This window comes from Ochotona curzoniae, unplaced genomic scaffold, assembly GCF_017591425.1.
Source record: "Ochotona curzoniae isolate NIBS_2020 unplaced genomic scaffold, NIBS_Ocur_1.0 contig_908, whole genome shotgun sequence".
In the NCBI taxonomy this organism is placed as follows: Eukaryota; Metazoa; Chordata; class Mammalia; order Lagomorpha; family Ochotonidae; genus Ochotona; species Ochotona curzoniae.
In genome coordinates this window covers 35,096,163-35,110,021 of record NW_024466607.1, presented here as the reverse complement: position 1 = coordinate 35,110,021, position 13,859 = coordinate 35,096,163, and the positions used below count along the sequence as shown (strand labels likewise).

The 13,859-nt window shown below is 41.6% G+C and overlaps 1 protein-coding gene across 1 annotated transcript in view; it reads left to right on the top strand.

Moving 5' to 3' along the window:
- The window catches only part of CNTN3 (contactin 3), a 272,642-nt gene that overhangs the window by 253,046 nt on the left and 5,737 nt on the right, over window positions 1-13,859 (top strand). The window contains exon 19 of the mRNA XM_040995075.1: window positions 2,344-2,530. Within this exon, the coding sequence (XP_040851009.1) occupies window positions 2,344-2,530 (187 nt within the window). The remainder of the gene's footprint in view (window positions 1-2,343; window positions 2,531-13,859) is intronic.

Below are 13,859 nucleotides of genomic sequence, written 5' to 3'. Positions count from 1 at the left end.
AACTTGTTTATTTGTTTTGTTGTTGGTTTTGTTTTCTCCCTTTACTTCTGGATAACCCAGTCATTCCAGCACAGTGCAGTAAAATGTTCATAGCATAAATTGGAAGTGACTAAGAAACATGTATTTTTCTATATTTTTCTACTGTCACTCCTCTTTCTACAAAATATTACCCCTGACTATATTACATATACATGCATCTATGCTATATATACCTATGTATATAATTCATATATATATATACACACAGTTAAAGTCAGTCATTTTATTGGCTTGGTTTTTCTCTCTGCAGACACATACAGATATGTTGACATTTGGCAATCACTATAAAATAAGCAGGTGGCCAGCTACTAGATTCTTTTGATTGTGTTTGATGTATTCTCTTTCATTTGAAGCAATATTTGTTTTTAAATTCTTACCTGTTTGCTTGAGAGGCAGAGAGACAGATGTTCATCATGGCTGTGATTGCCCCATGGCCAAACAAGGAGCTGGGAGTCAAATCAGGTCTCCTGCATGTGTTGGCGGGGCCTCAGTCACGAGAACCAGCATGGTTGTGTTATGAGGACTTCCACGTGAAAGATGAAGGCAGCCCCGATTTTCGTCTCACATGAAGAAAGACTTCATGCAGACAATTTCAGCGAGAAAAGCAGATGTTATCAAAGATATTAAAGATAGCAACAGAGAGTGGCTGCAAGACAGGAAAGACCTGAGAAGATGCTAGAACTGGTGGTGGTGGCAGATGGGAGAGTTATGGTTTATTTATTTGGTTATTCTTTTATTTGAAAGTTAAAACAGAATGAGGAGAGATTGAGAGATATCTTCCATCCACTGGTTCGCTCTCTGCCAAATGGTCACAATGGCCAGAGCTGGGCTGTTTGGAAGCTGGGAGCCAAGAGCTCCTTTCTTCTGGGTTTTCCCTGTGGGTACAGGAATCCAAGGACCTGAACCATCTTTTGCTGCTTTCCCAGGCACATCAACAGGGATCTGCATCAGACGTGAGGCACCCTGGACTTGAAAGCCAGATCCCAAATGGAATGCTGGCACCTCAAATGCAGGCTTAGTCAACTTTACCAAGGTGTCAAACCCAGAAATGGTGTCTTTTAAGCACAGTTTTCAGATAAAAAAGGACAGCATCTGTCAATCAGAGGCCAGAAGGCTAATCCTGTCTGACTTGCTCAAAACAGGCCATCAGAAAGGTGTTTTGGTAACCCAGGATCACCATAAACTGAAATCTCAGATGCTGAGACAGAGGTTGACATTTTGATTTGGACCAAGGTAGCTTTTGGGACATCCTTTGGACCCCCTCAGAGAGTCTTGGGAAGTAGAATTCACATTTCAATAGGGGTTCCATTTAGCTGTCCAGTTGCCATTCGTACGGTAAAACCAGGAACCAGAATAAACTTGCCTTTCCAAAGAGTGAAATAGGGGGGAAGCATGTTTTTATATTTTCAAAGGAAAAATTTCACCAGGCACCCTGACCCTAAGTACTTATTAACCCATCTGAATGCTTACATTCACCTCCCAAGTTTTATATTCACAGCTATGCCAGTGTAGGAGACCGGTGTCTTCTCTGCTATGCCAGTCACGCTTCCTCTGCTAGCTTCCTTCACAGTGGTGCCTGTGCATGCTACCAGCATTCAAGAGTTGACCTTGGACTTGAGAACCATGTTAGATATCAGAATCTGTTATGGAGAACGAGGGAGATCAGGCCTGACACAAATAGGATGTCAGGAGAAGTCTATTAGCCAAGCTTGGCAATGGCAGCACCTGCTATGTTCTAGGAGCCACCTCACCAGGTGACCGAAGGCAGGGGTTTTTAAGCTGGCATTGGGGCACAACAGTCACCAGGTCAACTAAGGTGATGTGTGGTACTGAGCATCCAGTCAGCTTAGGTGGCACACAGTACGAACTGGCCAATTAACTGAAGTTCAGACAATCCCTTAAGCCAATCATCTAGCAAGCATGTTTGCAGAAGCAAGGAGCTGAAGTTAGTTATGCTTGAAACTTCATCAGGGAAACAAAATGGATCGATCTAGCCACTGTTTATGGGATGCTATGTAACTCGTCACAGTTCCTCATTCATATTCCCTCTTACCGTGTAGCTTGTGCAGACTTGGCATTTAACTGTCTGAATTTGCATCTGTCTCCAGCCTAGAGTTTCTTTCCTGGGTTTCCACTTGTGTAACTCAGGAGCTAATACAGTCCTTCATGCGTAGGAAGTCTTCTGTCAGTATTTGTCAAGCGAACAAGAAAATGAAGGACAGTACCCACTTTTCATGAAGGTCCTGTCATGAAAACGCAGTGTTTCATTCAGCCTCGGCGTGTTGTGTGTCCTGTGTCTACCAGGTGCGGTACTGGTGTGATGGAGAGGAAGAAGACTTGTCAAGCAAAGTGAGAGTGGCAGGAAATGAGACGTCGGCCAGACTCCGAGGCCTGAAGAGCAATCTGGTGTATTACACAGCTGTCAGGGCTTACAACAGTGCGGGCGCTGGTCCCTTCAGCACCACCGTGAATGCCACCACTAAGAAAACACGTACGTATGTTCCCATTGTTTCAAAGGCAAGAAAATAGTCTGTATTAAACATAAAATGGGCAGTTCGAGTCAGTAATTCCACTGGATGCTATAAACTCAACTCCAGACTCTTATAAATGCAAAGCCACGTGTATGTGGCCTTATCTTTCCGACATCCCTAAGTCTTTAGGTGCCGACGCCTCGTGAAAGGGATTGGATACTTTTTGAAAAATCTTAGTGTGAGGTGTTCAGCTGGATGTACCCATATTTCTGTTAAAATGTAGTAAGCACCGCTGGGTTTGCCTTCATGTGTTTTTAGTGCTCCAAAGCTTGAGGATTCCTGATAAGCATGAATAAGTCAACTTTAATACTGAAGAATCAGGAGTGACTTTTTTTCTGCGTTACTTTTCCTTCTTGCATTATTCAAAAGATGGCAGTAAATATGCAGGGGCTCTCATCAGAAGATGTTGGTCCATGAGAAGGTACTGATGTTTTAGTACCTGTAGCCAGATTTGTTAGCGTTTGGCTTCAGAGCTGAGTCTGTGTTAGCCATGAATCCGGGTCCAGTGTGTATGGTCTTCAAGCAAGTAGGGTTATAGTTTTGTGGTTTCTCACATTTATTTCATCAGATGCTCATCACCAACATACACATAATCATTGTGTTATATTGCCGCTGTCTCATAGCGACGCCGCTGGATTTGCTACTGTCATTGTCACCCTAGCTAGCAGGGAATAAGAGTGTTTTGTGTCACTAATACTTTATGGCTTCTCCCATTGTATTTCCACACACACGATGGTATTTTTTTATCTATAGGAAACTTTGCTTATTCATTTTCAAAATGGATTAATTCAGTGAATATGTTGACTTAGCTGGCTTCACATAGGAATGACACCATTATATTTGATTGTCAATTGAATGCTTTTCTGTTTCCATGTATCATCCTTCAAACATCTTTTACTGTTTTGGTTTAAATTGGTAAAACACTCAGTAATAGAATGTGATCGGCTAGCATTGTTAGAGTTTGAAATATATACACATAGTACTAGTACTTAAGATGCCAATTAACCAGTGCTAATTTGATCAGTGGTGTTCAAGTGTTTATCTTTGCATTAACAGCTAATGTCTAGTATAATGTGCATCGACTAACAACTTAACTGGGATAATGAGCACTGCAGAGCAAAAGTTTAGCAACAAAACATTTTAATCCCTTTAGAATCATCCATTTGTAAGCAGCCAATACATGTGACAAGTTAACTATATCCTTATTGGAAGAAATTTGATCTAATCATCCTACGAAACACAAGGAGCACATTGGCTAGTAATTACACATTCTTTTTTTATTTACAACTTTTCTCCAAATATGTTTGGCTCGCCCAGCCATAATTCTGAAATAGCTTGGCTTAAATCTACGTCATAGTCGAGGCACATCACCTGAAAAATCCTGATTGCAAAAACAAACCTGTTCAGGTTTATTTGGCTTTTTCTTCCCATTCAATCATTGATGTGATTTATTGACTAGGAAAGAGTATGGCACCATGATATCATCAGGGAAGAACTTAGTGAACTGGGAAGAGAGAAATGACCAATCGTGGTGAATATCTTGATGATGTACGATGAATAAAATCAATTTTTGTTTAGGAAAGTAACACTCCTTTGTAATTTAGAGATAGGACTTAGAGATTTCAGAGGCAGAAATTTACACATAATGATGATGATCATTATGGCAGAAATGGTTTACACTTAGCAATTTCCAGTCAGGGTTCAAAGCACTTTGCATATATTGATTCCTCGGTCTCCCAACACCCCTGCAACCTTGGAAGCTATTAACATTCTCACTGTAGAGGTGAGGAAGCCGAGGTGAAGAAGCAAGTTACTGTGTGACATGACTGCAGTCACAGAGGCGCAGCGCAGGTGTCCGGAGGCTGGCGTAGCCTTACCCACCGTGTCGCCTTCTCTTGCAGCCCTATACTTAGAATATTCATGGCTCATTTAACACCAGGATTATTGTGATTTTTGCTTCATGCTTAGGAACTGGGTAAGGTAATCAAAGATAACCTTATGCTCATGGAACTATAGTCTGATGGGAAATACAGCTGAATCAATCCCTTAGAAACAGTGTGTGCCTGATGGACATTGTCCAGCTGGGACTCATATGTTGAGCTACAGGTACTATGATAGTGAAAATTATACAATTACATTTAGATGTTAAAATGATCACTAAAATGCTAAAAGTGTATAAAGAACGTTAAAGAACATGTGTTAATTGATAGACTAACATGTGCCAAAGTATAAGTAAAACAGCGTTTTTTTGTTTTGTTTTGTTTTTTCTTTTTTTTTTTTTAAGCTGGCTGGACTGGTTTAGCTTCAAGTCCTAAAAAAGAATTTTGATAAGACCCCTACGCTGAACACAATGAGAGAGTTCTCGATAGGCCTCAAGTCTAAAATATTACAGCCATATTTACTATTCTATGACTGCTTTCTCTCTCTCTTCCTTCTGGATTCTATATTTGATGGGGAGATATTTCTTGTGTACCTTCTTCATTCAGCCACAATGCCCAACACCAACTCCAACCCAGCACTTGCAGATGCCGAATGGGTGAAAGACTTAAAGACACAGGTCGGCCCGAACGTTACTGTTAATCAGATGTACTTCCCCGTGACACAGGACACCATTGCTCGTTAGAATCTTGCTTAAAATGTGCAAGTCTTATGTACTCTGCACCATCCCAGAATGCTGTGTGCAAGGCTTTCTATCAAGACAGATAATTAGGTGCTATTCTGATTAATGTAAAATAACACACGGATTCTCCAGATAAGTACCGTGGCTTCCATTAAACACTTAATTTTTGATATCCAAATACTTACGCTTTTTGAAAGCATTGTACGTTAAACACTAATTAGCCACTCACAGTAATCAACGATGAGCTGCTGTCACTTGCCACCTAACAAGAGCTACTCTCAACCAGCGTCTCTGTCTGAAGGAACTGACGAGAAAAAAAAATTGCTGATGGATTAGCATGAAATGTGTCGGTTTCTTAAAGGAAACGTAGTGAGAATTGGATGTCCTAGGTTTACAAGAAAGACTCTGTGGTCCAGATATTGTGCTTTGGGTAACTAGAAAGCCAAGTGGCAGCCTGGCTTTCGGTGTGAACAAAACGCAGACATTCAAACAGTACCTTCAAGAATCACCTAACAAGATCACACAGCAAATATGTCTGCCACTGAGTTCTTCCTTGCTCCTCCCACCCACTGCAAACCTATCTCGTCCTCACTCTTCCCCACGTCAGTCAGCTCAGCTCCATTCTTTCATTTTCTCAGGACCATATCTCATCACCCTTGACTCTTCACTTTTCTCTCAGATACTACAAAGGATACAGACTCTGACTTCTAAATATATGCAGAACCTGCTCCTTGTCATTGCGCGCATGTTTCCATGCCAGCACAAGCTACTTTCATCTCTCACTGTTTAGCCCCTTTCTACCCTTGCCAGTTCTTAGACCAGGAGAGAGGCTGTTGATGTCACTTCCATCCTCGGAACCTTCTGGTCACTTCGCATCCACTTGAGGGAAATGCCAAATCCTTCAAAATATCCAACAAAGCTGTACATAATCCATTCTCCTACTTCTGCCCTGATTCGCGTTCTGGTATTTTCTGCCTCATTATTCCACTTTCACGTCAGCACTTCTGCTCCGCTGTTTCTTCTGCCTAGAAAAGTTTCTCGCTAGACTCTCACTGCACACTCCCACCTCCTTCAGGTCTCTGCCTAAATCTGCAAAACTTGACCACCGCATGGCAAAGTCCAATCACTCTCCTGCTGCCTCTGCCCTCCTCCTGCTGTGCACTTAGGTCATCGTGTGTGTGTGTGTGTGTGTGTGTGTGTGTGTGTGTGTGTGTGTTTGTGTTTTATTGCTGTCACCGCCACCTGCAGCGACCATTGCTCCATCCCAAGTTCTGTATCCCTTGTCTGAGTCATCATAGCTTCTGCCTAGTAAGTATCTGTTGAATAACCACTTGGTTACTTGTGTCTGCTCCTCCCAACCTTCATTCTAAGCAGACTCCTTCGGCATGGACAGTTTGACCACTGCACCGTAAAGGCTCTTTTGTGTCAGAGACTCCAAGACACGTGGGCGACTTCTTTATGATTCTCCACTCGGAGTTGGATCTGCTTAATAGTGGATCGTTTCTAGTGAACGTCTGTGCCTGACTCATGCTGTGCTGTTAGAGTTGATTGGTCTGTTCTAGATCGTATGCCCAGACTCCTCCCTGTGGACAAGGCTAGCAACTTTATGTCTTTGCTAATTGTTGCGCATGGCACATGCTGGGAAAACAGAGCAATGCTGAATGATGCTATTGGCTTGGCTTTTTGTTTGTGTGTTGTTTGTTTGTTGTTTGTTTTTTGCTTTCCTGAATGCAGTGCTCATCCATTGAGTGGAGCCAAAATCACTTGCCCACTTTTCAAGAAACAGTGTGTCTTCAGGAAGTGAACGGTAGGAAACGTGCACTGGTGAGCACTGAAAGAATGAGAGGATAGTTCAGAGGCATTTAATAAGATGAGTGTCTGTGCCTCCAATGCACAGTTTGGAAGTTCTGAAGTCTTCATGTGTGCAATTTAATGAGATAATCATCTCATGTAAGTTACGGCTCAGCATGCATTTTAATACCAGGAGTTGCAAACTTTGTATATAATTCACCTTCTTTGTTTTTGCCACGCACATGGGCCTCTCAGCTAATATGTGCAGAGTATCTTCTTCCTAAATCTGACAACAATTTTTCATTAAACAGCTATAAAATTTTTCTTCTAGATTTCCTTCTTATATACACAAATCCACTTAAGAGATACATAGTGCTCCCATCCATTGGTTTATTTTCCACGTGCCCTCAGTGACAAGGACTGGGATTTGGAAGCTCAGCCCACATTACGTGCATGAGTGACAGGAACCAAAATCCGCTGGACCATCAGGCCTGCCTTCTAGGGTTTGCATTATCAGAAACCAGAGCTGGGAATTGGTCCAGAACTTTGATATGAAATGTGGGCATCATAACACTGGTCCCACTCTTGATATCTAACTTTATATCTGTGCCATGGAAACACAGAGAAGTTTAAAAATAATAAATACAATGGAAAAAAAACCAGCATTCTTTCTCCCATACAAACCCGTGCACCTGCTCCCTCCATGCGATAATAGTATCAAGGGGATATTAAAGACCTGCTGGTTCCCTGATTCAGTTTTCTCCCCAGTGTACTGAAGAAACGAAAAGAGAACTGCCCTCCAGCTGATGCAGTGCTATTTGTTGAGTTTTGTGTGTTTCACATCCCACCCATGGGTGGAACTTACTTGTGTTTGTGAACCACAAATCACATACATGACTGTGGAATGCAATGCTTCATAACGCGCCTCCTCAGATTTATGAATTATTTTTTCCTGTCTTTGGGTTCCGGCAAAGTAATTTATCATTATGCAGGCTCCGAGGAAAGATAAAATAAGATGCAGTGTTACCAGAATTCAAAGAGGAAATTTCAGCTAATATAGAATCATGCAAATCTTGTGGCTAAATGTGTACATCTTATAAACTTGATTTAGTGAGAGCTTTGACACTCTGGAAATTCTCTCCCTTTCGCCTCTGATTCCCCTGCACAGTTGTCAATGTTCTGTTTATAGTTTACAATCACAGATATTTTGATTATCCACAGCAGAATAAATGTTGGTGAAGGAAATTCCCAGAAAACAAGTAAAAACCTTCCCCAGCACCCCAGCTGGACCTCCATGGCTGGTCTTTTGTGACTTTTAGATCATTTTAAAGATGATTTAGAATACTGAGTCAATTTAGCTCTATGATCAAAGAGCTAAATCCATGTGCAATCACTTCAGTGATCCCAGGACAAATGTGTATCATTATTGGAGAGAAGAGGCCTTTCAGATACTTGACGTTTGCCTCATGTCGCAGGTTTAAGCAGCTAATTGCCAAGGTTGTTGGTCGTCTCAGTTGAAGTCCAAGCGCACAGTCTACCTTCCAGCTCTTGCCGGTAACATTCACTTCTCGTGTAAGTAATGTTATCACCATCAGGCTGCCAAGAAAGAGAGTTGAGAAACATACTGAGTTTTGTATAATTAATCACAGCGAGCGTATGTTCTTAAAATTCTGTATTTGGAAAGTAAATGCCAGTTTCACTGTCAACCCCTTGGAAGCCATCAGCATTGAACACTCTCAACAATAGCGCTCTGCATTTTAACAACATCTGCATGTTAGTACCTAAAGGGAAAACGTTCTTTGCAGGAATTTTTTTGGGGGAAAAAATAGATTTACAGAACAGATCCTAACACCCAGGAATGACATCATGAATATCAGTCTTCTTTCACTCCATACTATGGGATGTTTCTCATGTACAGTGGAAGGAAAGCTATATACGCTGTTTTCTGTATATCATGACCATCTTTAATTAATAGTCCAGTGGGATAATGCATTTTCCTGTTGGTGGGCCTGCCTTATTTCCAGCCTCAAGCAATGATAGGAATGCTACTTGTTTGCAGGCAGAAATCTGCATTGAATAAATAAAATCTATAAAGCTGATGCTAGTTCTACAACTCAAACGTAGACGATCATGGTGAGTACCTAAAGACCAAGCGGAATGAAAGTCTTTCAAGAGCACATTTTTGTTACAAAATGCTTAAAGTGATTCGTCTTATTTCATAACCTGTGAATTAGTGCTGTGCTATAAACGTAGCAACCGGCCCCCTTTCTACTAGATTTACATTCGTTTACGGCAGCGTTTGTTTCCCATTTTAACACACTGTCAGCAATAGAAATTCAGTTGACAGAGAAAAAAAAATCTGTGGGATATGAATGTTGACAAATGATTTCCAAAAAAAAAATCCCTAATGTAGTCTGTATTTCAGGTTAGGAATAATAACAGCTGGGACTCAAACTGTTGTGGGTTGCACTTCCCTCGTGAGATGGAACACAACACCACTGTCTCCTGCCCATTCCCACTTGAGCACTCGGCTCTCTCCCTTTTCAGTAGTTAAGGCTGTTGCTTCATGGCTCCTCAACTGCTGGCTAGTAACGGTGTCATTCAGAGCAGGCTCATCCAGTTCCCAGGATCCCAAACCCCCAAACCTCAGTGCAATGGAAATGTTCCTACGGTATTCATACTCGGTGTCCACCATGGGTGAGATTCAGATCCATGAACTTCACTCTGTCGTGGTATGTTTGTTTGGTTTTGGTTTTTGATTTTTTTCATTTTATCATCATTTTATGATACATTTCCATAGGCTCCCGACTTTCCCTTACTCTCCACCCCCCTCCAAAATCACTCCACTGATTTCCCCTATATTATTACAATAATATAGTTCTTCATAAACAGTCGTAAGTCCATCATTCTGCTATTTAAGTGTGTCTTGATATTGCCGGCACGGACAGTGGCAGAGAGTCCAGCATCCTATTGTCAAGGTATATTTCACGGTTTCATTGGGAGTCCATTTTGATCTGGAAGTAGGGATGCACACTTCATTTTATTCTCACCTCTGGATACGATAGTCTCCATTACACTATACATCCCCTTAGATGAAAAGCCACAAAACAAAATCAACAACAAGAAGTAAAAGAAATTTACAACACTATGAAGTTAAATTACATGCTACCAATGCCTAATAGATTGCTAAAGACTCGAAGTCAAGAACCTTCTTGAAGAAAGTGTTGCTAATGTATTACCTATGAGTCAGTGAAGAATTCAATATGAGGGGAAAAAAAAACTGTTTTGAAGAACTGAAAGTAAAAGAAGAAACATTGGAACCTATGAGACACTTTCTGCCGATCTTTGTTGGTGAGATGCATTTCCTGTAGGCAATAAATAGGTGAGTTTTCTTTTTAATCTGTGATGTGTGATCGATGTGTGTAAGCCATATACATTCAGGGTTAACATGGATAGGTGGTAATTTGGTCTTGTCACTTTAGAGTGGTTTGTTCATTGCTTGCTTTAATCTTTTGTTGTCATTTTATTGGGGTGTTCTCCACATTCGCTTTTGATTTTGGCAGATGTTGCTCCTTATCTCGTCAGCAGAACATTTTTAGGTATCATTTCTATGGCAGGTCTGCAAGAGGCATGTTCTTTGATCTTTTCTTTACTGTGGAAGAGTTATATTTCATTTCCAAAGACAAAGAAAAGCTTTGCTGGGTAGGTTATTCTGGGCTGACAACTTTCCCCGTTAAAATCTGGAGTGTTCTCATTGGGGTATTCTCACCCCATTCTTGCTGGCCTGTAGAGTCTCCTCTACAGCTGTGAGTCTGTTTGGGAATTCTCTAAATGTTAATTGATTCAACATGCATGTTAATTTCACATGCATATTTCAGAATCTTTTCCTTATATTCAGCCAAAGAGAGCTTTATTATCATGTGTTGTGACAATGATTGACTTTGGCCAATGCTATTAGGAGTTCTATGCCTTTCTTGTATTTTGTTTCCTACTTCTTTCTCCAGGTTAGGGAAGTTTTCATTTACTATTACGTTGAATACATCTTTAAACCCACCTTCTCTTTCTGCACCTTCCGGAACTCCCATGACTCTTATATTTGGCCTTTTTTAATAGTGTCTCTTTATTCTTGAATACTTTTTTTTGACCCGAGTCAGCTCTATTTCCAGCTTTTCTGTTGTTTTCCCATTGTGGCAAGAAATACCTTCCACTTCTGAGATTCTTGCTTCTGCCTCATTCATTCTGCTATCGAGACTTTCCGCTGAATTTTAAATTTGTGCCGTTGTGTCCTTCATTTCCAGTAATTCAGCTTGGTTTTGTTTCAGTGTTGCCATTTCCTGTGTGACATATTCCTTAAATTCCTGTATGTGCTTCTCATTTTTTATAAGAAGCCTTGTAATGGATTTTCTGAATTCGTATCCCCCATGTTCTCGATGTTTTCCTTAGTTAAGTCTGAGGTTGGCAAATGTTTTTGCACCTTTGCAGGGGAGTCTTCAGTAATATTCATTGTGCCTCTCTCTCTTCTTTTGCTGTTGGTCATTGCACTTCTGGTTAGCAGGTTCTTCTTGTTAGGGCATGTTTCTAAGCTGTGTCACCCACAGGTCTACCGTTTGAATTTACTAATTGCGTCTGATACCTGGCTCCTTGTTTGCAGTCACTTGTGCCACTCCCTCTAGCAGTGTCAGGCCTGGGCTCTTGTATTAGGCCTCCACCACGGTGTCTGTAGCGCCAGCTCCTGGCTCACCAGTCTCCACCTCCTGTGATTCTGTGCTGTGGCTGCACCATTGTCTAATCTAACCTTTCTCCCACTTCGGGTTTGAGCAGTTCATAGGATTAGGGAGAAACCAGATGTCCTCGGTTGTTGGTGTTGCTGATGTTACTGGAACCTGCTGGCTGTGAGGTCTGAGGACCACCTGGACTTATTTTGGGTGGGACCCATGGGATGTCAAAGTCAGTACTGTTTTCCCTGTGGGACCAGTGCAGTGCACTGAGCTAGAAATGAGTTTTCCTGCAGGTTACTGCATGCGCAGGAAAGCTGCCACTTTAAAGCAGCCTGTTTTTCCTTGTGCTCAGGCCAGTTGGTTGAAGCAACTTTGATGATGAGCAGTGATGTCTTCGAGGTACCAAGAAGAGTGTGCCAAGGCAAGCCGCAGTCTGGGGGCAAGGCTACTGTGCCTGATGCTAGGCAGAGATCTCTGATCTGAACATCAGAGGATTTAACGGGTGCCGTGTGACTCTGTGTAGTACTTCTCAATGGTTGTATAACTTAGCAAGACATTTGAAATACACCCTTACTTGTACTCCGGTACACAGAAAACAGAATTTACCATCCTAGTCATTTTTCAGCCAACAGTTTCAGTGGTGCTAAGTATCTTCAGCTTGCTGTGCAGTAGCTCTGCAGAGCTCATCTTGCGGAAGGGAAACTGCCTCCACCCCTGCCAGCTTAAACAGTTCTGCACTCTGTCTCCACCAGCCTCTGGCACCGGCTCTTCTCCTCTCGTTGCAGATTTCGTCTTCGTAGCTAGCTCGGTGGTGGAATGAAACAGCGTTGTGCATGTGTGCATGTCTGTGTGTGTGTATGATTGACTTATTTCACTTAACGTAACGGCCCCAAGATTCACTCATATACATCATGTTCTAATCCCATTGCCTTTTAAAGATTGGATGATATTCCGCTATATGCAAATACTTATCCATTCATCTTTTGAGATACAATTAGAATTGGGTGGTTGCTACGTTTTGACTAATAATGCTGCAATGAACATGATTCAATAACCTTTTTGGATTTTTAAGAACTCTGGGGGTCCAGCAAAGCAATGTACTAAGGACCTGGTCAACGGATATATAGAAACAGTGTCCAACACATTACAGATATTGGATATGCATTAACTGACAATAATAGAATTAACATGGAAAATAATTTATGTGGTCTAGAATTTTCCAGATGCTATTATTCCTTTTTTAAAATATTTATTTTTTTATTGGAAAGTCAGTTATACAGAGAAGAGGAGAGACAGAAAGGAAGATCTTGTGTCTGTGGATTCACTCCCCAAGCCGCTACAATGGCCAGAGCAATGCCGATCCTAAGCCAGGAGCTCGGAGCCTCGTCCAGGTCTCCCATGCAGGTGCAGGGTTCCAAGTCCTTGGGCTGTCAGCTACTGTTTTCCTAGGCCACAGGAAGAGAGCTGGATGGGAAGCAGGGCAGCCAAGATTAGAACCAGCTGCCATATCAGATCCCAGTGCATGCAAGACGAGGACTTTACTTGCTAGGCTACTGCACCGGGCCCCAGATGATATTATTCTTACTTAGGGTAATAAAAAGTAGTTTTAAGGTTTCTCTCAAGCATTTCTAAAATTTTTAAAGAATTCTTTTTTAATTTTAGGCAGTTAACAATTTCAATGAAAAAAAGAATCAAGGGGAAGTAAATTTCTATCTGCTGGACAAGGCAGACACCAGTATATGACTGGTGGCCCAGACTGTATTCAGACTGGGTTTTTAATGGGCATGAGTATGGGCCCCCCATTTCCCAGACAATATTGGCCATCGAAATCCTTACCTGTTAGAGAAACAATGACTCCTTCCGCCCGATCGGACCAGCTGTATTACTTGCTCAATCCTGTGAATTCCTTTTAGCGAAGGACAGGCAAGGACACATTGGGCTAGGGGAGACAGCAAAGAGATTGGACCGTGCTTTCAAGACTTGTTCCCTTGTTCCAATGCCTATAAATGTATTTTCTTCCAATTTCCTTTGACCCCTCTTGCATGCATAGGCTAAAGTCTATATAGTTGTCTTAGCCTCGTGTATTTTGGAAGGTATCAAAAATGTTGCTAGAAAATCAACCTCTCCGTGTGAGTCTTATTTCTTAGGATGAGGTTTATA